Genomic DNA, 24,955 nt, shown 5'->3' on the forward strand with positions numbered 1-24,955 from the left:
AGTGTCAGTGTCATTATCCTGTACCCCCAGTGTCAGTGTCATTATCCTGTACCCCCAGTGTCAGTGTCATCATCCTGTACCCCCAGTGTCAGTGTCATTATCCTGTACCCCCAGTGTCAGTGTCATTATCCTGTACCCCCAGTGTCAGTGTCATTATCCTGTACCCCGAGTGTCAGTGTCATTATCCTGTACCCCAGTGTCAGCGTCATTATCCTGTACCCCGAGTGCCAGTGTCATTATCCTGTACCCCGAGTGTCGGTGTCATTATCCTGTACCCCGAGTGTCGGTGTCATTATCCTGTACCCCGAGTGTCGGTGTCATTATCCTGTACCCCGAGTGTCGGTGTCATTATCCTGTACCCCGAGTGTCAGCGTCATTATCCTGTACCGCCAGTGTCAGTGTCATTATCCTGTACCCCAGTGTCAGCGTCATTATCCTGTACCCCCAGTGTCAGTGTCATTATCCTGTACCCCAGTGTCAGTGTCATTATCCTGTACCGCCAGTGTCAGTGTCATTATCCTGTACCCCGAGTGTCGGTGTCATTATCCTGTACCCCAGTGTCAGTGTCATTATCCTGTACCCCCAGTGTCATTATCCTGTACCCCCAGTGTCATTATCCTGTACCCCCAGTGTCATTATCCTGTACCCTGTCATTACCCTGTACCCCCAGTGTCATTATCCTGTACCCCCAGTGTCATTATCCTGTACCCCCAGTGTCATTATCCTGTACCCCCAGTGTCAGTGTCATTATCCTATACCCCCAGTGTCAGTGTCATTATCCTGTACCCCGAGTGTCAGTGTCATTATCCTGTACCCCCAGTGTCATTATCCTGTACCCCAAGTGTCATTATCCTGTACCCCCAGTGTCAGTGTCATTATCCTATACCCCCAGTGTCAGTGTCATTATCCTGTACCCCGAGTGTCAGTGTCATTATCCTGTACCCCCAGTGTCATTATCCTGTACCCCCAGTGTCATTATCCTGTACCCCCAGTGTCAGTGTCATTATCCTGTACCCCCAGTGTCAGTGTCATTATCCTGTACCCCCAGTGTCAGCGTCATTATCCTGTACCCCCAGTGTCAGTGTCATTATCCTGTACCCCCAGTGTCAGTGTCATTATCCTGTACCCCGAGTGTCAGTGTCATTATCCTGTACCCCCAGTGTCATTATCCTGTACCCCCAGTGTCATTATCCTGTACCCCCAGTGTCATTATCCTGTACCCCGGTGTCAGTGTCATTATCCTGTACCCCCAGTGTCAGCATCATTATCCTGTACCCCCAGTGTCAGCATCATTATCCTGTACCCCCAGTGTCAGTGTCATTATCCTGTACCCCCAGTGTCAGTGTCATTATCCTGTACCACGAGTGTCAGTGTCATTATCCTGTACCCCCAGTGTCAGTGTCAATATCCTGTACCCCCAGTGTCAGTGTCATTATCCTGTACCCAGAGTGTCATTATCCTGTACCCCCAGTGTCATTATCCTGTACCCCCAGTGTCATTATCCTGTACCCCCAGTGTCAGTGTCATTATCCTGTACCCCGAGTGTCAGTGTCATTATCCTGTACCCAGAGTGTCATTATCCTGTACCCCCAGTGTCATTATCATTATCCTGTACCCCCAGTGTCATTATCCTGTACCCCCAGTGTCAGTGTCATTATCCTGTACCCCCAGTGTCAGTGTCATTATCCTGTACCCTGAGTGTCATTATCCTGTACCCCAGTGTCAGTGTCATTATCCTGTACCCCCAGTGTCAGTGTCATTATCCTGTACCCCCAGTGTCAGTGTCATTATCCTGTACCCCCAGTGTCAGTGTCATTATCCTGTACCCCCAGTGTCATTATCCTGTACCCCCAGTGTCATTATCCTGTACCCCCAGTGTCAGTGTCATTATCCTGTACCCCCAGTGTCAGTGTCATTATCCTGTACCCCAGTGTCATTATCCTGTACCCCCAGTGTCAGTGTCATTATCCTGTACCCCCAGTGTCAGTGTCATTATCCTGTACCCCCAGTGTCATTATCCTGTACCCCCAGTGTCATTATCCTGTACCCCCAGTGTCAGTGTCATTATCCTGTACCCTGAGTGTCATTATCCTGTACCCCGAGTGTCAGTGTCATTATCCTGTACCCCCAGTGTCATTATCCTGTACCCCCAGTGTCAGTGTCATTATCCTGTACCCCCAGTGTCAGTGTCATTATCCTGTACCCCCAGTGTCAGTGTCATTATCCTGTACCCCCAGTGTCAGCGTCATTATCCTGTACCCCGAGTGTCAGTGTCATTATCCTGTACCCCCAGTGTCAGTGTCATTATCCTGTACCCCCAGTGTCAGTGTCATTATCCTGTACCCCCAGTGTCAGTGTCATTATCCTGTACCCCCAGTGCCAGTGTCATTATCCTGTACCCCCAGTGTCATTATCCTGTACCCCCAGTGTCAGTGTCATTATCCTGTACCCCCAGTGCCAGTGTCATTATCCTGTACCCCGAGTGTCAGCGTCATTATCCTGTACCCCCAGTGTCATTATCCTGTACCCCCCGTGTCAGTGTCATTATCCTGTACCCCCAGTGTCAGTGTCATTATCCTGTACCCCCAGTGTCAGTGTCATTATCCTGTACCCCCAGTGCCAGTGTCATTATCCTGTACCCCCAGTGTCATTATCCTGTACCCCCAGTGTCAGTGTCATTATCCTGTACCCCCAGTGTCAGTGTCATTATCCTGTACCCCCAGTGTCAGCGTCATTATCCTGTACCCCCAGTGTCAGCGTCATTATCCTGTACCCCGAGTGTCAGTGTCATTATCCTGTACCCCCAGTGTCATTATCCTGTACCCCCAGTGTCAGTGTCATTATCCTGTACCCCCAGTGTCAGCGTCATTATCCTGTACCCCCAGTGTCAGTGTCATTATCCTGTACCCCCAGTGTCATTATCCTGTACTCCCAGTGTCAGTGTCATTATCCTGTACCCCCAGTGTCAGCGTCATTATCCTGTACCCCCAGTGTCATTATCCTGTACCCCGAGTGTCAGTGTCATTATCCTGTACCCTCAGTGTCATTATCCTGTACCCCCAGTGTCAGTGTCATTATCCTGTACCCCCAGTGTCAGCGTCATTATCCTGTACCCCCAGTGTCATTATCCTGTACTCCCAGTGTCAGTGTCATTGTCCTGTACCCTCAGTGTCAGTGTCATTATCCTGTACCCCCAGTGTCAGTGTCATTATCCTGTACCCCCAGTGTCAGTGTCATTGTCCTGTACCCTCAGTGTCAGTGTCATTATCCTGTACCCCCAGTGTCAGTGTCATTATCCTGTACCCCCAGTGTCAGTGTCATTATCCTGTACCCCCAGTGTCAGTGTCATTGTCCTGTACCCTCAGTGTCAGTGTCATTATCCTGTACCCCCAGTGTCAGTGTCATTATCCTGTACCCCCAGTGTCAGTGTCATTATCCTGTACCCCCAGTGTCAGTGTCATTATCCTGTACCCCCAGTGTCAGTGTCATTATCCTGTACCCCCAGCGTCATTATCCTGTACCCTGAGTGTCATTATCCTGTACCCCCAGTGTCAGTGTCATTATCCTGTACCCCCAGTGTCAGCGTCATTATCCTGTACCCCAGTGTCATTATCCTGTACCCCAAGTGTCAGTGTCATTATCCTGTACCCCCAGTGTCAGTGTCATTATCCTGTACCCCCAGTGTCAGTGTCATTATCCTGTACCCCCAGTGTCAGTGTCATTATCCTGTACCCTCAGTGTCAGTGTCATTATCCTGTACCCCCAGTGTCAGTGTCATTATCCTGTACCCCCAGTGTCAGTGTCATTATCCTGTACCCCCAGTGTCAGTGTCATTATCCTGTACTCCCAGTGTCAGTGTCATTATCCTGTACCCCCAGTGTCAGCGTCATTATCCTGTACCCCCAGTGTCATTATCCTGTACCCCCAGTGTCAGTGTCATTATCCTGTACCCTGAGTGTCATTATCCTGTACCCCCAGTGTCATTATCCTGTACCCCCAGTGTCAGCGTCATTATCCTGTACCCCGAGTGTCATTATCCTGTACCCCCAGTGTCATTATCCTGTACCCCCAGTGTCAGCGTCATTATCCTGTACCCCCAGTGTCATTATCCTGTACCCCCAGTGTCATTATCCTGTACCCCCAGTGTCAGCGTCATTATCCTGTACCCCGAGTGTCATTATCCTGTACCCTGAGTGTCATTATCCTGTACCCCCAGTGTCAGTGTCATTATCCTGTACCCCCAGTGTCATTATCCTGTACCCCCAGTGTCAGCGTCATTATCCTGTACCCCCAGTGTCATTATCCTGTACCCCCAGTGTCATTATCCTGTACCCCCAGTGTCAGTGTCATTATCCTGTACCCCCAGTGTCAGTGTCATTATCCTGTACCCCCAGTGTCAGTGTCATTATCCTGTACCCCCAGTGTCAGTGTCATTATCCTGTACCCCCAGTGTCAGTGTCATTATCCTGTACCCCCAGTGTCAGTGTCATTATCCTGTACCCCCAGTGTCAGCGTCATTATCCTGTACCCCCAGTGTCAGTGTCATTATCCTGTACCCCCAGTGTCAGTGTCATTATCCTGTACCCCCAGTGTCATTATCCTGTACCCCCAGTGTCAGTGTCATTATCCTGTACCCCCAGTGTCATTATCCTGTACCCCCAGTGTCAGTGTCATTATCCTGTACCCCCAGTGTCATTATCCTGTACCCCCAGTGTCATTATCCTGTACCCCCAGTGTCATTATCCTGTACCCCCAGTGTCAGTGTCATTATCCTGTACCCCCAGTGTCAGCGTCATTATCCTGTACCCCCAGTGTCATTATCCTGTACCCCCAGTGTCAGTGTCATTGTCCTGTACCCCCAGTGTCAGTGTTATTATCCTGTACCCCCAGTGTCAGTGTCATTATCCTGTACCCCGAGTGTCAGTGTCATTATCCTGTACCCCCAGTGTCAGTGTCATTATCCTGTACCCCCAGTGTCATTATCCTGTACCCCCAGTGTCATTATCCTGTACCCTGAGTGTCATTATCCTGTACCCCCAGTGTCATTATCCTGTACCCCCAGTGTCAGTGTCATTATCCTGTACCCCCAGTGTCAGTGTCATTATCCTGTACCCCCAGTGTCATTATCCTGTACCCCCAGTGTCAGTGTCATTATCCTGTACCCCCAGTGTCAGTGTCATTATCCTGTACCCCCAGTGTCAGTGTCATTATCCTGTACCCCGAGTGTCAGTGTCATTATCCTGTACCCCCAGTGTCAGCGTCATTATCCTGTACCCTCAGTGTCAGCGTCATTATCCTGTACCCCGAGTGTCATTATCCTGTACCCCGAGTGTCAGTGTCATTATCCTGCACCCCGAGTGTCAGTGTCATTATCCTGTACCCCAGTGTCAGCGTCATTATCCTGTACCCCCAGTGTCAGCGTCATTATCCTGTACCCTCAGTGTCAGCGTCATTATCCTGTACCCCGAGTGTCATTATCCTGTACCCCGAGTGTCAGTGTCATTATCCTGTACCCCGAGTGTCAGTGTCATTATCCTGTACCCCCAGTGTCAGTGTCATTATCCTGTACCCCAGTGTCAGTGTCATTATCCTGTACCCCCAGTGTCAGTGTCATTATCCTGTACCCCCAGTGTCAGTGTCATTATCCTGTACCCCCAGTGTCAGTGTCATTATCCTGTACCCCCAGTGTCAGCGTCATTATCCTGTACCCCCAGTGTCAGCGTCATTATCCTGTACCCCCAGTGTCAGTGTCATTATCCTGTACCCCCAGTGTCAGCGTCATTATCCTGTACCCCAGTGTCAGCGTCATTATCCTGTACCCCCAGTGTCAGTGTCATTATCCTGTACCCCAGTGTCAGTGTCATTATCCTGTACCCCCAGTGTCAGTGTCATTATCCTGTACCCCCAGTGTCAGTGTCATTATCCTGTACCCCCAGTGTCAGCGTCATTATCCTGTACCCCGAGTGTCATTATCCTGTACCCCCAGTGTCAGTGCCATTATCCTGTACCCCCAGTGTCAGCGTCATTATCCTGTACCCCCAGTGTCATTATCCTGTACCCCCAGTGTCATTATCCTGTACCCCCAGTGTCATTATCCTGTACCCCCAGTGTCATTATCCTGTACCCGCAGTGTCATTATCCTGTACCCCGAGTGTCATTATCCTGTACCCCCAGTGTCATTATCCTGTACCCCCAGTGTCATTATCCTGTACCCCCAGTGTCATTATCCTGTACCCCCAGTGTCATTATCCTGTACCCTACCACTGCAGACTGTGTGTAAAAACGATTTGTCTTGATCCATAATAATGGTGGTAAAGAAGGAGGGCAGGACCTGTACATAGTGGTCTGGCAGAGCTAAGTCTCCTGCAAGAAAGTCTCCTCCAATAATAATGTAGAAATGTCTCCTGTTGGATTATTAGCGTCTTATATCGTCACCACCCGTATAATCAGTGACCGCCCCGAGGCTCCAGACGTCCTCATGATGTGGACCCCGAGCTACGCAGCAAACTGGTGGTGTGTGCCGCAGTGACAGCAGCGGACAAGCCTCACCCCGCGTACCGGTGCTACGGAGGGACGGAGCTGTACCCCATCCTATGCTCCACTCACATCCAGAGCTGCAATCACAATTCTGCTAGTGGTCACATAAAGTGGCGCAGTCGGCTGGGTGGGAACGCCGCCATACACAGAGAAAATGGGATTTCTTTAGATTTTTTTTTATTTTTTGCATCAAAAGTGACTGAATGCAGAACTTTAGGGGAATGAAAACCTTCACAATATTTATTCATTTCATTCTGGCCATAGAAGCAAAAAGAAAAAATAAATTCTTTGTGATCGTTTCTGCATCTTTTATCGATAGAAGACGTGTATGTTACACACGAGGGATCAGATACGTTGTGTCTTTTTTATTTTGTTTTTATCTACAAAAAATATTTTTAGAATGTGTTTTTATTTCATCATTATGACTACATGACTATATGTTTCCCTTTACTTCTTCTTTCATTACCGACCTCTATAAAGAATATATATCTGTATATATACACATAAATGTGGGGTTCTTTTTCATTTTATACCTTTTTTTAAAAAAAAAAAAAGATATTATTAAAACTTTTTTTAAAACTTTGTTACGTTAATTACTTACATTATTATTATACATTTTTACCTCCATTTATCACTGACCTACATAAAGTTTCTAGCAGTGTTTTTTTTTGTTTTGTAGATTGTTTTTTATTTTATACATAGTTTTAATATATTTTATGACAAAAAAATAACTTTTTTAATATTATTATTATTATTATTATTATTATTATTAACGATAATAATAATCGAAAAAAGAAAATGTAATAACAGTGTTTTAGTGGATATTTGTAATTTAATTTTATAATTTAATTTTATTTCAGGATTGTTACTATACTTTTCTTTTATTTCTTTCATTACCGACCTGTATAAAGTTATGTATATAGATGTGGTTTTTTTTTCTCATTTTAGGCAACTTTTTTAGGCTATGTGCCCATGAAAGTGTGCAGAATTTTCCTGAGCAAATCCGGAGTATTTACGCAGGAAATCCGCACGCGTTTTTTCACGCTTTTTTTGAGCTTTTTTTTTTTGCTGATTTTTTCCAGAACTTCCCAATGCAATAATATAGTGGGAAATTCACGAAAAATCCGCAAAATTAATGAACATGCTGCGTTTTTTTCCGCGATGCGTTTTTTTGGCGGGAAAAAAAACGCAACATGTGCACAAAAATTGCATTCTAATAATAGGATGCTTAATGTAAGCTTTCTTTAGCATTTTTATGCGGAAAACCGCCAAAAAAATGCGGAAAAAAATGCGAAAACTCCTGAACGTGTGCACATAGCCTTAAAAAATAATATGTCGTAGATGTAATTGTAGAATCTATAAAGCCATGTCAGCGACAGATTTATGGCCCTTGGCTTCCTATGTCAGAGAGCCACAGACTGCTGTCTTTCCAGTCTTGTTTTTTTAACATATATGCCATATTTCCTATCTATGGAAAGATAAAATACTAAAAGGAAATATGGCATTATTATCTCCCACCTGGGACCTCCAGGGGAGAAGATATCCTGAATGTTGGAGATCTGTTCATTTTTGGGAGCCTTGTCCCATCCCATTCCAGACCACATATGAGTTCTGTACTTTTTACCTGTACAGGCCTCCCTCTATAATAAATCTGCCACATTTCCGTGGCACAGGTTTAGTACTTTTCTTTTGCTATTCCTTTATACTTTATGTAATTGTATATACCGCATTGTTTAGTCCATTTTGTAACATCTTTGTATATTTTTATAAACACTGCCTACTTTTCAGATTAAATACTTAAATTTAATAGCTCTATTCCTTTTGCTCTGTAAACCGCACCCTAAAGCCAAATGCTACCTGCAACGATTGTCCAGGCGCAATAGGAATTACGTTTTTTGTATAGTTTTTCATTTAATACATTTTAAAAAAAACTAACACATTTTTAATACATTTTACATATATAAATATTAAACTTTTTATTATTATTCCTAGAATTAATATTTTAAAAAATATATATTATTTTAATTACATTATTATTATATTGTTTTAATGCTTTCATAAATTTCCTACATAAAATATATAGATTTAGCTGCATAGGTAGTGTGAGAGTCATTTCATGTTAAATGCATTTTATTATATATAATAATAATAATAATAATATTATTTCATTTTTCTACATTTTTTTATTTATTTTTTTATTTATTTACACAACTTTTTAACGTTTTATTTAAATAGTAATTGTATTAAATACTATTAAATAATAATATTGTAATTCTTATTATTTCATAGCATTATGCTGGCTTTCTCTTTCCTGGCAGATTTTCTGACTGTGTATATAGAGATACCCAAGCCCCTAATAGGGCAGATACTAAAGGTACACACATAGGACAGTCCTGGTGACCTTTGTGAGGTCCTGGGATGTTCGTCCCAGCAACCATCATTATTAGTTGAGCTGTACCCAGTGCGTACAATGCTGGGCAGCTCCGCGTGGGTGGGGCTTTGGTGAGATTGGCAGCTGTGTTATGCCTCAAACCTATGAATGGAGATTACTGATCACAACCAATAAATTCTTGTGATGTTAGTCCCGGTGACCATCACTATTAGTTGAGCTGTACCCAGTGCGTACTATGCTGGGCAGCTCCGCGTGGGCGGGACTTTGGTGAGATTGGCAGCTCTGTGTTATGCCTCAAACCTATGAATGGAGACCCCTGATCACAACCAATAAATGTAATCTGCGGAGCTCTGGAGCTGCGAGGGTTCACCGGGACCACCGTACAGCCCCCGCTACTGAAGCCGATCCTTACAGTCACACAGGATATAAATGGTAAGAGAATTAATGACCAGAATGTAAAGAACATCTCATAGGACGTACAGTTAGGAACCGCGGACGCCTTTCCCGTGGTCTCATCTGCAGCACAAAGAAACAGGTCTTGGTTAGAGACGATGTAAATGATGCAACATGAATGGAGATTATTAATCAGTCCGTTATATTACATGGTGGATTAGAATCAATGCAAACAGATGAACTGGATCAATGCATGAAGGAGTTAATCAACTACTCATAAAAATAAAAGAATGACAAGCATTAGCCACTCACAACATGGGGCCCCTGATGAGAAGGGCCACCGGCTCTAAACTAAGGCTTCCTAACATAGAGCTACAGCATTTTCTTGCAGCCACCACTAGGGGGAGCTCAGTACACAGGAATGGTGGATGTAGAAAGTCCTACTAAGTGAGCTCCCCCTAGTGGTGGCTGCAGGCTGGCAGTTTCTTCATATGTGAAGGGAAGCACTGGATTTAGATGTGTGTAGGGGGATTATTAATGTATTTATTACTTTTTTAGTGTAAATTCACATAAATTGTAGACATCAGACTGAGCACAACGTTAATGGACTTTTCTAAACAAGGAGTCAGGTAAGGCTGCTCGATACTGACAACATTTATATTACATAAAGTTTCCTCCAAAAAAAAAAACAGATGCACAAAAATGAACATGTGATTCCAACTTCAACACAGTTTGGCTTTTACTAAATTTAATTTTGTAATCAGTCAGCTGGTGGCGCTATTGTATTGGTTTCAATGGAAAAAAAATACTAAAGCATGGTGGTAGAAAGTGGTACTGCACGTAAAAAACGTTGGGAGTTATTTTTTCTTTTAATTAGTTTTGTTTTTTATTTTTCACCAGGATCCAGCAGGATTAAAAGAAAAACCACGCTGGATTCAGAAAAACAGTGGCATTTTCACCAAGTAAAAAAAATGATTATATTTATGGCCACTGACAGGTAGGTGTTCATAAATAGCCAATATATTACCGATGCATCCACAGATAATACAATTGTTACATAGGACGAGGGATCTGATTGCTGCTTTATTACTTCATGGTGCAGTCCATGTATGAGCGCCCTGCTGATGGTAAGAGATGGAAATGTTTCATTGATAAACTTGCCACGGTGGTGGCGCTGTTGTATGCTTTCCTATGGAAAGATTAGCTGCTGGCTCGGTGGTGGAAAGTGGTACTGCATGCATACAATTACAGCAGAGAATGGTGATTCCAAACAAGCTGCAAAACATGCAAACACCCGGCCTCCGCAACAGGCTCCGAATTCACAACACTCTGAATACCCAGCATGCTCTACAGGGTTACTGAGTCATTTCAATGTATTTAAAATTTTATCTTATCAAGGGATCAGGTTGCTGCTTTCTGGACCCATAGATATGAGATTTCCCCTTCCCCAAATACAGTCCTTATTGGGGACCTTGGGGAATTGGGGTCCTGCGCCTCTTAGCTCCTTATCCTGAGTCTGTAAGCAGTGAGCTCCCTCTAGTGGCGGCTGCTGGCAGCTCATATAATGCTAATAAAGGGGATTGTTGCTATTTTCATAGTCGCTTCAATCCTAATGGCCAAAAAACCCCATGTGGTCAGTATGTGGTGCAGGTAATGCAGTGAGTTGGGGGCTCCAACATGCCGGGAAGAGGAGGCGGCACCTACCTTCTAGCTCCCCCCCAGGAGCTGAGATCTTGGACATGCTCAGGTACGTGGTGCCGATAATGTCATTATGAGTGAGCCGGTCCCTGCAAGAGAAGGCGAACAAAGATCAGGACCCCACAATGTATGGGGTAGAGGAAAAACAGGGGGATTCAATCCCAGCTGTGGGGAGCGGGACTGTTGTGAAGTCCGTTCTCGGACTCCCTCCTGTGGTCATGAATGGTACTTTGGTTAGTTCTGCTCTTGGACTCCCTCTGGTGGCTTTGAGCGGAACTGCTGGTCACTGAGGTTGGTTTTGTCAGCTGCTCTCGTTTATTGCTATGCTGGCTTCTCTATTTAACTCCACTCAGATCGTTACTTCATGCCAGCTGTCAATGTTTCAGTATTGGTTCAGATCTCTCTTGGACTTCTCTGAGGACCTGTCTACTCCAGCAGAAGCTAAGTCTTTGCTAGTTCATTTGTTGTTACTGCTTCCTGAATATATTTCTTAGTACTGCTAATTTCTAGTCCAGCTTGCTATCATGATATTCCCTTGCTAGCTGGAAGCTCTGGGGTGCAGAGTGGCACCTCCACACCGTGAGTCGGTGTGGGGAGTCTTTTTGCTTACTCTGCGTGGTTTTTTGTAGTCTTTTGTGCTGCCCGCATAGTTCCCTTTTCTATCCTCTGACTATTTAGTGAAGTCTGGCCTCCTTTGCTAAAACCTGTTTCATTCCTGTGTTTGTGACTTTCCTCTTAACTCACAGTCAATATATGTGGGGGGCTGCCTTTACCTTTGGGGAATTTCTCTGAGGCAAGGTTAGGCTTCTATTTCTATCTTTAGGGGTAGTTAGCTCTTAGGCTGTGAAGAGGCGTCTAGGGAGAGTTAGGTACGCTCCACAGCTATTTCTAGTGTGTGTGATAGGAGTAGGGTTTGCGGTCAGCAGAGTTCCCACTTTCCCAGAGCTTGTTCCGATTACTAGTTTACTCATCAGGTCATTCCGGGTGCTCCTAACCACCAGGTCCATAACAGTACAGCTGGCCCACAAAGTGTTAATGCATCTCAAAAGAGGGATAAGAGAAGTTCTGAACCCATTTTTTTTTCTTTGCAGTGTGTTTTGTCTCTCTTTTCCCCTTAATCTCTGGGTGGTTCAGGACTCAGGTGTAGATATGGATATTCAAGGTCTGTCCACTTGTGTGGATCATCTCACTGCAAGAGTACAAAGCATTCAAGATTATGTAGTTCAGAATCCGATGTTAGAGCCTAGAATTCCAATTCCTGATTTGTTTTCTGGGGATAGATCTAAGTTTCTGAATTTCAAAAATAATTATAAACTGTTTCTTGCTTTGAAACCCCGCTCCTCTGGTGACCCCATTCAGCAAGTAAAAATTATTATTTCTTTGTTGCGTGGCGACCCTCAAGACTGGGCATTCTCCCTTGCGCCAGGAGATCCTGCATTGCTTAATGTAGATGCATTTTTTCTGGCGCTTGGATTGCTTTATGACGAACCGAATTCAGTGGATCAGGCAGAGAAAATCTTGCTAGCTTTGTGTCAGGGTCAGGATGAAGCAGAGATATATTGTCAGAAGTTTAGAAAATGGTCTGTGCTTACTCAATGGAATGAGTGTGCCCTGGCAGCAATTTTTAGAAAGGGTCTTTCTGAAGCCCTTAAGGATGTTATGGTGGGGTTCCCCACGCCTGCTGGTCTGAATGAATCAATGTCCTTGGCCATCCAAATTGACCGGCGTTTGCGTGAGCGCAAAATTGTGCACCATTTGGCGGTGTCCTCTGAGCAGAGGCCTGAGCTTATGCAATGTGATAGAACTTTGACCAGAACTGAACGGCAAGAACACAGACGTTAGAATAGGCTGTGTTTTTACTGTGGTGACTCCTCTCATGCTATCTCTAATTGTCCTAAGGGCACTAAGCGGTCCGCTAGGTCTGTCACCATTGGTACTATACAGCCTAAATTTCTTTTGTCTGTTACTCTGATTTGCTCTTTGTCATCCTACTCGGTTATGGCATTTGTGGATTCAGGCGCTGCCCTGAATTTGATGGACTTGGAGTTTGCCAGGCGCTGTGGTTTTTTCTTGGAGCCTTTGCAGTATCCTATTCCATTAAGGGGAATTGATGCCACGCCGTTGGCCAAGAATAAACCTCAGTACTGGACTCAGTTGACCATGTGCATGGCTCCTGCACATCAGGAAGATATTCACTTTTTGGTGTTGCATAATTTGCATGATGTGGTCGTGTTGGGTTTGCCTTGGCTACAGGTTCATAATCCAGTATTGGATTGGAAATCAATGTCTGTGTCTAGTTGGGGTTGTCAAGGGGTACATGGCGATGTTCCGTTGGTGTCAATTTCTGCTTCCACTCCTTCTGAAGTCCCTGAGTTTCTGTCGGATTACCAGGATGTATTTGATGAGCCCAAATCCAGTGTCCTACCCCCTCATAGGGATTGTGATTGTGCTATAAATTTGATTCCTGGTAGTAAGTTTCCTAAGGGCCGACTTTTCAATTTATCTGTGCCAGAGCACGCCGCTATGCGGAGTTATATAAAGGAGTCCTTGGAGAAAGGACATATTCGCCCGTCTTCATCACCGTTGGGAGTAGGGTTCTTTTTTGTGGCCAAGAAGGATGGTTCTCTGAGAGCCTGTATAGATTACCGCCTTCTCAATAAGATCACGGTCAAATTTCAGTACCCTTTGCCTCTGCTGTCTGATTTGTTTGCTCGGATTAAGGGGGCTAGTTGGTTCACCAAGATAGATCTTCGAGGGGCGTATAACCTTGTGCGTATTAAACAGGGCGATGAATGGAAAACAGCATTTAATACGCCCGAGGGCCATTTTGAGTACCTGGTAATGCCATTCGGGCTTTCAAATGCTCCATCTGTGTTTCAGTCCTTTATGCATGACATCTTCCGAAAGTATCTGGATAGATTCATGATTGTATATTTGGATGATATTTTGGTCTTTTCGGATGATTGGGAGTCTCATGTGAAACAGGTCAGAATGGTATTCCAGGTCCTTCGTGCTAATTCCTTGTTTGTGAAGGGGTCTAAGTGTCTCTTCGGAGTTCAGAAGGTTTCCTTTTTGGGCTTCATTTTTTCCCCTTCTACTATCGAGATGGACCCTGTTAAAGTTCAGGCCATTTATGATTGGACTCAACCTACATCTGTGAAGAGCCTCCAGAAATTCCTGGGCTTTGCTAATTTTTACCGTCGCTTCATCGCTAATTTTTCTAGTGTGGTTAAACCTTTGACTGATTTGACAAAGAAAGGTGCTGATGTGGTGAATTGGTCCTCTGCGGCCGTTGAGGCTTTTCAGGAGCTGAAACGTCGTTTTTCTTCGGCCCCTGTGTTGCGTCAGCCAGATGTTTCGCTCCCTTTTCAGGTCGAGGTTGATGCTTCTGAGATTGGAGCAGGGGCTGTTTTGTCTCAAAGAAGTTCTGATGGCTCTGTGATGAAGCCATGTGCCTTCTTTTCTAGAAAGTTTTCGCCTGCTGAGCGTAATTATGATGTTGGCAATCGGGAGCTGCTAGCTATGAAGTGGGCATTCGAGGAGTGGCGACATTGGCTTGAGGGAGCCAAGCACCGTGTGGTGGTCTTAACGGATCACAAAAATCTGACTTATCTCGAGTCTGCTAAGCGGTTGAATCCTAGACAGGCTCGATGGTCGCTGTTTTTCTCCCGTTTCGATTTTGTGGTCTCATACCTTCCAGGTTCTAAGAATGTGAAGGCGGATGCCCTTTCTAGGAGTTTTGTGCCTGATTCTCCGGGAGTCCCTGAGCCGGCTGGTATTCTCAAAGAGGGGGTAATTCTGTCTGCCATCTCCCCTGATTTGCGGCGGGCACTGCAGGAGTTTCAGGCTGATAGACCTGACCGTTGTCCAGCGGAGAAACTATTTGTCCCTGATAGATGGACTAGCAGAGTTATTTCTGAGGTTCATTGCTCAGTGTTGGCTGGTCATCCTGGGATTTTTGGGACCAGAGATTTGGTGGCTAGGTCCTTTTGGTGGCCTTCCTTGTCTCGGGATGTGCGTTCTTTTGTGCAGTCCTGTGGGACTTGTGCTCGGGCTAAGCCCTGCTGTTCTCGTGCCAGTGGGTTGCTTTTGCCCTTGCCAGTCCCGAAAAGGCCTTGGACGCATGTTTCCATGGATTTTATTTCAGATCCTCCTGTCTCTCAAAGGATGTCTGTCATCTGGGTGGTTTGTGATCGCTTTTCTAAGATGGTCCATTTGGTACCCTTGCCTAAATTACCTTCCTCCTCTGATTTGGTGCCATTATTTTTTCAACATGTGGTTCGTTTGCATGGCATTCCGGAGAACATTGTGTCGGACAGAGGTTCCCAGTTTTTCTCTAGGTTTTGGCGGTCCTTTTGTGCTAAGATGGGCATTGATTTGTCTTTTTCTTCGGCTTCCCATCCTCAAACAAATGGCCAAACCGAACGAACCAACCAGACTTTGGAAACCTATCTGAGATGCTTTGTTTCTGCTGATCAGGATGATTGGGTGACCTTCTTGCCATTGGCTGAGTTCGCCCTTAATAATCGGGCTAGTTCGGCTACTTTGGTTTCGCCTTTTTTTTGCAATTCTGGTTTTCATCCTCGTTTTTCTTCGGGGCAGGTTGAGCCTTCTGACTGTCCTGGTGTGGATTCTGTGGTGGACAGGTTGCAGCAAATTTGGACTCACGTAGTGGACAATCTGACGTTGTCCCAGGAGAAGGCTCAACGTTTCGCTAACCGCCGTCGTTGTGTTGGTCCCCGACTTCGTGTTGGGGATTTGGTTTGGTTGTCTTCTCGTTATGTTCCTATGAAGGTTTCTTCTCCTAAGTTTAAGCCTCGTTTCATTGGTCCTTATAAGATTTCTGAAATTCTCAACCCTGTCTCATTTCGTTTGGTCCTTCCAGCTTCTTTTGCCATCCATAATGTGTTCCATAGGTCGTTGTTGCGGAGGTACGTGGCGCCTATGGTTCCCTCCGTTGATCCTCCTGCCCCGCTGTTGGTTGAGGGGGAGTTGGAGTATGTGGTGGAAAAAATTTTGGATTCTCGTATTTCGAGACGGAAGCTTCAGTACCTGGTTAAGTGGAAGGGCTATGGTCAGGAGGATAATTCCTGGGTTGTTGCCTCCGATGTCCACGCTGCCGATTTAGTTCGTGCTTTTCATTTGGCTCGTCCTGATCGGGCTGGGGGCCCTGGTGAGGGTTCGGTGACCCCTCCTCAAGGGGGGGGGTACTGTTGTGAATTCCGTTCTCGAACTCCCTCCTGTGGTCATGAATGGTACTTTGGTTAGTTCTGCTCTTGGACTCCCTCTGGTGGCTTTGAGCGGAACTGCTGGTCACTGAGGTTGGTTTTGCCAGCTGCTCTCGTTTATTGCTATGCTGGCTTCCCTATTTAACTCCACTCAGATCGTTACTTCATGCCAGCTGTCAATGTTTCAGTATTGGTTCAGATCTCTCTTGGACTTCTCTGAGGACCTGTCTACTCCAGCAGAAGCTAAGTCTTTGCTAGTTCATTTGTTGTTACTGCTTCCTGAATATATTTCTTAGTACTGCTAATTTCTAGTCCAGCTTGCTATCATGATATTCCCTTGCTAGCTGGAAGCTCTGGGGTGCAGAGTGGCACCTCCACACCGTGAGTCGGTGTGAGGAGTCTTTTTGCTTACTCTGCGTGGATTTTTGTAGTCTTTTGTGCTGACCGCATAGTTTCCCTTTTCTATCCTCTGACTATTTAGTGAAGTCTGGCCTCCTTTGCTAAAACCTGTTTCATTCCTGTGTTTGTGACTTTCCTCTTAACTCACAGTCAATATATGTGGGGGGCTGCCTTTACCTTTGGGGAATTTCTCTGAGGCAAGGTTAGGCTTCTATTTCTATCTTTAGGGGTAGTTAGCTCTTAGGCTGTGAAGAGGCGTCTAGGGAGAGTTAGGTACGCTCCACAGCTATTTCTAGTGTGTGTGATAGGAGTAGAGTTTGCGGTCAGCAGAGTTCCCACTTTCCCAGAGCTTGTCCCGATTACTAGTTTACTCATCAGGTCATTCCGGGTGCTCCTAACCAACAGGTCCATAACACGGGACGTTCTGCGACCCCCCAAATTTGGTGGCATGACCCTGCTGTGGTCCTTCATGTTGTGTAGCTTTACATAGAGAGCTGAGCGAAGTCCTGGTCCTTCATGGACACAATGTCCGCGGCCCCCTGAGCCCCTATGGACACAACACTTGGCTGTAATTTACTCCACTATGGTCACCTATGACATAATGTTAATGGGTTTTGCATTTGTTATTGGTGGTTGTGTGGATTAAAAAAAAGTTGCTGTCACTGGGTTATCGCAACAGTGTGGAGTCAGAAGACCGCAGTGTCTGATTGCTCCTACTCCGGCACTGAGAAGAAGCTCTTCTCCCTCATATTAAATGTGTTTACTTCTTCTGGCAGAACAGGGGTTAATCGTCCATGTTGAAAATCCCTGTGCTCACAGCTGAGCTCAGTTAGCCACTCCTTTCCCCTTTATAATCTGGGCTCTGTTACTAATCCTTGTCAGAGCTAGCATTTGCTGCGTGGCTACGGAGGGAAAGGAGTTGGTATGAGGAGAGTTGGAGGAGTTATTAGTGACTGTTGCTTGGTTTGTATGTGTGGTAATTCCTTATCCTTCTCAGTTTTTGTTTATTCCTCTACCTCCACGCCCCGGTGCATTCCTCTGTTATATGTGAGTGAATATTTTGTATGCCTTGAGTTTTCTGTTAATCCTTATTTGTCGGGTTGGTTTACTAAAGTGCATAGTAGTGCTCCCTCTTTCCTGGGTGGGGAAGAGAACAGACGGAGGGCTAAGTTAGCAGATAAGGCAGGGGTGGAGGCCACGGCATCTGAAGTGTCCCGGGGAGCAGGGCGAGCTAGGGTGCCCCCTAGTGTTAGGGACAGGGAATGAGCCCCTGGATCCAGGTCACATGACAGCTGTGTTGTGCCAGTTCCCCAAGTTTGAGTCCGCTATCTTCTCTTCTTCATTCTTGTTGTAGACTCTGGTTTGAATCTACATCCCGTTCCTAGTTTCAGACTTTTTCATGTAGACCCTAATACCAGTTGGCTGGGAGGTCCTTCTCACCCTATTTTCTGTTACCTCTCACACTACAAGAACAATGTCGGGGTAGAGAAAAGTGAGCCAAATTAGCTAGGAACAGGGTGCTGTCTGTTATGGACTGGTAATTTAGGAGCGACATGCGACTAGCTCTGAGCAGGTGGTAACTATACAGACCGCAGTTCCTGATCTTAACACAACACTAGCAGTAGCCGTGGGATGTTCCTGTCACTCCCTGGACACCTCGTCACAGCCGGAGAACTAGCTACCCCTAAAGGTAGAAATAGGAAAGCTATCTTGCCTCAGAGAAAATCCCCAAAGGATAGGACAGCCCCCCACAAATAATGACTGTGAGAGGAGAAGGAAATGACATACGTAGTATGAAACAAGATTTAGCAAAGGAGGCCACTTCTAGCTAGATAGATAGTACAGGAAAGAACACTGTGCGGTCAGTAATAAAAACTAGAAAAAGTCCACCGCAGAGATATGCAAAATTCTCCACACCTGACTAAAGGTGTGGAGGGCAAAATCTGCAGCCCAGAGCTTCCAGCTTAGCTGAATAGATCCATACTGATAAGCTGGACAAATGAGCAAAACATAGAATGTGCTGAACAATAAAGTCCACAACAAGTGGACTGCAAAAGGACAAGCAAGGACTTATCTTTGCTGAACTGGACAGAGTGTCAGGGAAATCCAAAAGAGCAGTGACTCCAAGCAGGAACAATTGACAACTGGCATTGATTGAGGGATAAGGCCAGACTAAAAAGCCGAGCCAAAAAGACGATCAGTGGAAGCAGCTGCTGATGCTAAATCCAAGAAGCAGCTATACCACTCAAAACCACAGGAGGGAGCCCAAGAGCAGAATTCACAAAAGTGCTACTTACAACCACCGGAGGGAGCCCAAGAGCGGAATTCACAACAGCTGTCAGACTGATGTCAGAAGCAGAAGGACAGCCGGATATATACAGTAGTTACACAGACTCTACATCAACACACAGGTTAGAACTTTGTAATCATGTTGCCATAGTTTGATTTTTCCCCTCAGAATCTACTTTGTGTTTCCTCTGCTGTCTTTGCACACCACTTATACATAGTCTGTGTTTTTCCTCTCCAGGCAGATTGCTGTTTTTCTTCTCTTGATACAGAACAATATGTGATCTTCCCTCCCTGAACACATGGAAGCTTTCTCCCCTTTCCATGCTCTGATCCTCTACGTACATCCTGATGTCTCTCCTTGCTGATATTAGTAACATTATTACGCGATGGGCAGAACAGAGAAAGTCGACACCCACTGGAATAGTGTATTTTTGGATGTTTGTCAAAAGCAGCAGAATAACCAGCTATGTGAAAGAGATACAGACTCTACAACAGCCAAACGAAAGACAAGTTATAATAAAGACCACTTAGGAAATTGATTCATTTTGCATTTACAAAGCAGAGAAAATTCCTATTCCACAAATGCTATTTTTTTCATCTGCTGGTGAAAACATTCAGCAATGCACAAGTGGGGAGCCTGATAAAGTGCGTAAGGGGCAATATTGGCACTTTCTGGACCATGTCACATCATGAATGGTAGAGAATCCAGAACGGAGTAAAGTTTTACAAGTCGAGAAGCTTCTTGGCCCCGAAAAGGCGACTAACACCTAAATTCTAGGCCAGAGGTGTCAAACTGCATTCCTCGAGGGCCGCCAACAGGTCATGTTTTCAGGATTTCCTTGTATTGCACAGGTGATAATTTAATCACCTGCACAGAATGATTCCAGCACCTTGTGGAATGCTAAGGAAATCCTGAAAACATGACCTGTTGGCGGCCCTCGAGGAATGCAGTTTGACACCTCTGGTCTAGGCTATCATCTTCCATAAATTACGGACTAACAATAGGCGTTAATGAAGGCAAAAAAGTTGTAAAAGAAAAATATTACAAAAGTGCAAGTTAAAAGACTTCTCTAAAGTTCTGGAGATTTGTGCAGAGTTTTGGAGCAGAATCTCGCGCTCTAAAATGCCGGGTGTAATCTTGTGGTACAGCACTCACCAATCTGTCAGCCGGATCCTCATCTTCTCGCACATGGACGGGAACTAGAATGGAAACATCAAACAGTGACAATCTGCAGGTACAGCGGGGGCCTGCACGGCAGGGATAAGCGGGGGTGTTACCACTGTCAGCCAATCAGATTACAGCTGAGATCTGATTCTGGATCTCACAACTCAGACTCAATCTATCAGCGGTTTGAGAGACTCTAGATATGGCCGTTTATCGGTCTGCAGTGTAGTGGTAGGAAGGGGACTATAGAGTACCAAGGGGGCTTCAGGGGATTCTATTCTCTACAGATGTCAGCAGAGGCACCGCAGCTCCTCAAGGTTCTCCACCAAAAATACAACTGCTCCAGTATTTGCACAGGGGAGAGGAGCGACCGCCGATCGAGAGCTGGGACATTACAGTGCAGCTATGGAGCACTCTGGTTGTGTTGGCGCTGTGGAATAGATCTAGGCACCCTAAATGGTTAATTAAAAGGTTCTCTGGCGATGACATTGCACAATGGAAAGGATATTATGGGAACACATTGACTTAGATATTTCTGAGTCTGGGAGTTTTATAGCGTATGCTCTGTTTGGGACTTTTCATAGGGACAATTTATCTGCGACTTTAAGGGGACAATGGATCTGGGACTTTAATTAGGACACTATGGCTGCGCCATCTATGGGGCACTCCAGCTGGGCCATCTACAGTGGGGGGAATAAGTATTTGATCCCCTGCTGATTTTGCAAGTTTGCCCACTGACAAAGACATGAACAGTCTATAATTTTAAGGGCAGGTTAATTTTAACATTGAGAGTTAGAATATCAAAAATAAAATCCAGAAAATCACATTGTATAAATTATATAAATTTATTTGTATTTTGCAGTGAGAAATAAGTATTTGATCCCTCTGGCAAACAAGACTTAATACTTGGTGGCAAAACCCTTGTTGGCAAGCTCAGCAGTCCTGCATTTTTTGTAGTTGATGATGAGGTTTGCGCACGTCAGGAGGAATTTTGCTCCACTCCTCTCTGCAGATCATCTCTAAATCATTAAGATTTTGAGGCTGTCACTTGGCAACTCGGAGCTTCAACTCCCTCCATAAGTTTTCTATGGGATTAAGGTCTGGAGACTTGTTAGGCCGCTCCATGCTCTTAATGTGCTTCTTTTTGAGCCACTCCTTTGTTGTCTTGGCTGTATGTTTTAGGTCATTGTCTTGCTGGAAGACACAGCCATGACCCATTTTTTATGTCTTGGTGGAGGAAAGGAGTTTGTCTCTCAGGATTTTATGGTACATGGCTCCATCCATTCTCCCATTGATGCGGTGAAGTAGTCCTGTGTCCTCAGCAGAGAAACACCCCCAAAACATAATGTTTCCACCTCCATGCTTAACAGTGGGGATGGTGTTCTGTTGTGAATTTGGATTCTGGGCTCCCCCGGTGGCTACTGGTGGAATTGAACTGGTGTCTTCATCTTCTCTGTTCACCTGTTCCCATCAAGATGTGGGAGTCGCTATATAACCTTGCTGCTCTGTTAGTTGCTTGCCGGTCAACAATGTTATCAGAAGCCTCTCTGTGCTTGTTCCTGCTCCTAGACAACTACTAGATAAGTTGGACTCTTGTCCATGTTTGTTTTTGCATTTTGTTCCAGTTCACAGCTGTAGTTTCGTTACTGTGTCTGGAAAGCTCTTGTGAACGGGAATTGCCACTCTGGTGTTATGAGTTAATGCCAGAGTTTTAAAGTAATTTCTGGATGGTGTTTTTTGATAGGGTTTTCAGCTGACCATGAAAGTGTCCTTTCTGTCTTCTGCTATATAGTAAGTGGACCTCAAATTTGCTAAACCTATTTTCATACTACGTTTGTTATTTCATCTCAACTCACCGCCAATACATGTGGGGGGCCTCTGTCTCCTTTCGGGGTATTTCTCTAGAGGTGAGCTAGGACTAATATTTTCCTCTGCTAGCTTTATTTAGTCCTCCGGCTGGGCTGGGCATCTAGAATCAACGTAGGCATGCTACCCGGCCACTGCTAGTTGTGCGTTAGGTTTAGTTCATGGTCAGCTCAGTTCCCATCTTCCAAGAGCTAGTTCCTATATATGCTTATGCTATGTTCTCTTGCCATTGAGATCATGACAGTTTGACCGGCCCGCAAAGTGTTAATTGTTTGGGCTGAAGCAGGAGAAAAAGAAGTGTTGAAGGGAAATTTTTTTTTTTTTCCCCTCAGAGTTTGGCTGCCTAGCCCTTAATTGCTGTCTAGCTGCTTCTTACCTCCTCTTAACCCTTGAATGGCTCTGTGTCCACCTGTTTGTAATGGATCTTCAGAGTGTAACTGCAGGTTTGAATAATCTCGCCACGAAGGTACAAAATTTGCAAGATTTTGTTTGTCATGCACCTGTATCTGAGCCGAGAATTCCTTTGCCGGAATTTTTCTCGGGGAATAGATCCGGGTTTCAGAATTTTCGAAATAATTGCAAATTATTTTTGTCTCTGAAATCTCGCTCTGCCGGAGACCCTGCACAGCAGGTCAGGATTGTGATTTCCTTGCTCCGGGGCGACCCTCAAGACTGGGCTTTTTCATTGACACCAGGGGATCCTGCGTTGCTCAATGTGGATGCGTTTTTTCTGGCCTTGGGGTTGCTTTATGACGAACCTCATTTGGAGCTTCAGGCAGAAAAAACTTTGATGTCCCTATCTCAGGGGCAAGATGAAGCGGAAATTTACTGCCAAAGATTCCGTAAATGGTCTGTGCTTACTCAGTGGAATGAGTGCGCCCTGGCGGCGACTTTCAGAGAGGGTCTCTCTGATGCCATTAAGGATGTTATGGTGGGGTTCCCTGTGCCTGCGGGTCTGAATGAGTCCATGACAATGGCTATTCAGATCGATAGGCGTTTGCGGGAGCGCAAACCAGTGCACCATCTGGCGGTGTCCACTGAGAAGTCGCCAGAGAGTATGCAGTGTGATAGAATTCTGTCCCGAAGCGAGCGGCAGAATTTTAGACGGAAAAATGGGTTGTGTTTCTATTGTGGTGATTCTACTCATGTTATATCAGCATGCTCTAAGCGCACTAAAAAGCTTGGTAAATCTGTTTCCATTTGCACCTTACCGTCTAAATTTATTCTATCTGTGACCCTGATTTGCTCTTTGTCATCTATTACCACGGACGCCTATGTCGACTCTGGCGCCGCTTTGAGTCTTATGGATTGGTCCTTTGCCAAACGCTGTGGGTATGATTTAGAGCCTTTGGAGACTTCTATTCCTCTGAAAGGGATTGACTCCACCCCATTGGCTAATAATAATCCACAATACTGGACACAAGTAACTATGCGTATTAATCCGGATCACCAGGAGATTATTCGCTTTCTGGTGCTGTATAATCTACATGATGATTTGGTGCTAGGATTGCCTTGGCTGCAATCTCACAACCCAGTCCTCGACTGGAGAGCTATGTCTGTGTTGAGCTGGGGATGTAAGGGGGCTCATGGGGATGTACCTGTGGTTTCCATTTCATCATCCATTCCCTCTGAAATTCCTGAGTTCCTGTCTGACTATCGTGACGTCTTTGAAGAATCCAAGCTTGGTTCGTTACCTCCGCACCGAGAGTGCGATTGTGCCATAGATTTAATCCCGGGTAGTAAATACCCAAAGGGTCGTTTATTTAATCTGTCTGTGCCTGAACATGCTGCTATGCGAGAATATATAAAGGAGTCCTTGGAAAAGGGACATATTCGTCCATCGTCATCTCCCTTAGGAGCCGGTTTTTTCTTTGTGTCAAAAAAAGACGGCTCTTTGAGACCATGTATTGATTATCGGCTTTTGAATAAAATCACTGTTAAATATCAATACCCATTGCCGTTGCTGACTGATTTGTTTGCTCGCATAAAGGGGGCCAAGTGGTTCTCTAAGATTGACCTTCGTGGGGCGTATAATTTGGTGCGAATCAGGCAGGGGGATGAGTGGAAAACCGCATTTAATACGCCCGAGGGCCACTTTGAGTATTTAGTGATGCCTTTTGGTCTTTCTAATGCTCCGTCAGTTTTCCAGTCCTTTATGCATGATATTTTTCGCGATTATTTGGATAAATTTATGATTGTGTATCTGGATGATATTCTGATTTTTTCGGATGACTGGGACTCTCATGTCCAGCAAGTCAGGAGGGTTTTTCAGGTTTTGCGGTCTAATTCTTTGTGTGTGAAGGGTTCTAAGTGTGTTTTTGGGGTACAGAGGATTTCCTTTTTGGGATATATTTTTTCCCCCTCTTCCATTGAAATGGATCCTGTCAAGGTTCAAGCTATTTGTGATTGGACGCAGCCCTCTTCTCTTAAGAGTCTTCAGAAATTTTTGGGCTTTGCTAACTTTTATCGTCGATTTATTGCTGGTTTTTCGGATATTGCTAAGCCATTGACCGATTTGACTAAGAAGGGTGCTGATGTTGCTGATTGGTCCCCTGATGCTGTGGAGGCCTTTCGGGAGCTTAAGCGCCGTTTTTCCTCTGCCCCTGTGTTGCGTCAGCCTGATGTTGCTCTACCTTTTCAGGTTGAGGTCGACGCTTCTGAGATCGGAGCTGGGGCAGTGTTGTCGCAGAAAAGTTCTGACTGCTCCGTGATGAGGCCTTGTGCCTTCTTTTCCCGTAAATTTTCGCCCGCTGAGCGGAATTATGATGTTGGGAATCGGGAGCTTTTGGCCATGAAGTGGGCTTTTGAGGAGTGGCGCCATTGGCTCGAGGGGGCCAGACATCAGGTGGTGGTATTGACTGACCACAAAAATTTGATTTATCTTGAGACCGCCAGGCGCCTGAATCCTAGACAGGCGCGCTGGTCATTATTTTTCTCTCGGTTTAATTTTGTGGTGTCATACCTACCGGGTTCTAAGAATGTTAAGGC

At 45.3% G+C, this 24,955-nt stretch overlaps 1 protein-coding gene across 3 annotated transcripts in view; it reads right to left on the reverse strand.

The window, feature by feature from the left end:
* DYSF (dysferlin) overlaps nucleotides 1-24,955 on the reverse strand; it is a 441,189-nt gene that overhangs the window by 283,980 nt on the left and 132,254 nt on the right. For all 3 annotated transcript variants that reach the window (XM_077280344.1, XM_077280346.1, XM_077280345.1), the window contains exons 15-17: nucleotides 20,093-20,136; nucleotides 11,027-11,109; nucleotides 9,410-9,445 (exon numbers count right to left, since the gene is read on the reverse strand). In XM_077280344.1, coding sequence (XP_077136459.1) covers nucleotides 9,410-9,445; nucleotides 11,027-11,109; nucleotides 20,093-20,136 — 163 coding nt within the window. The remainder of the gene's footprint in view (nucleotides 1-9,409; nucleotides 9,446-11,026; nucleotides 11,110-20,092; nucleotides 20,137-24,955) is intronic.

This window comes from Ranitomeya variabilis, chromosome 1 (assembly GCF_051348905.1).
Source record: "Ranitomeya variabilis isolate aRanVar5 chromosome 1, aRanVar5.hap1, whole genome shotgun sequence".
Lineage (NCBI taxonomy): Eukaryota > Metazoa > Chordata > Amphibia > Anura > Dendrobatidae > Ranitomeya > Ranitomeya variabilis.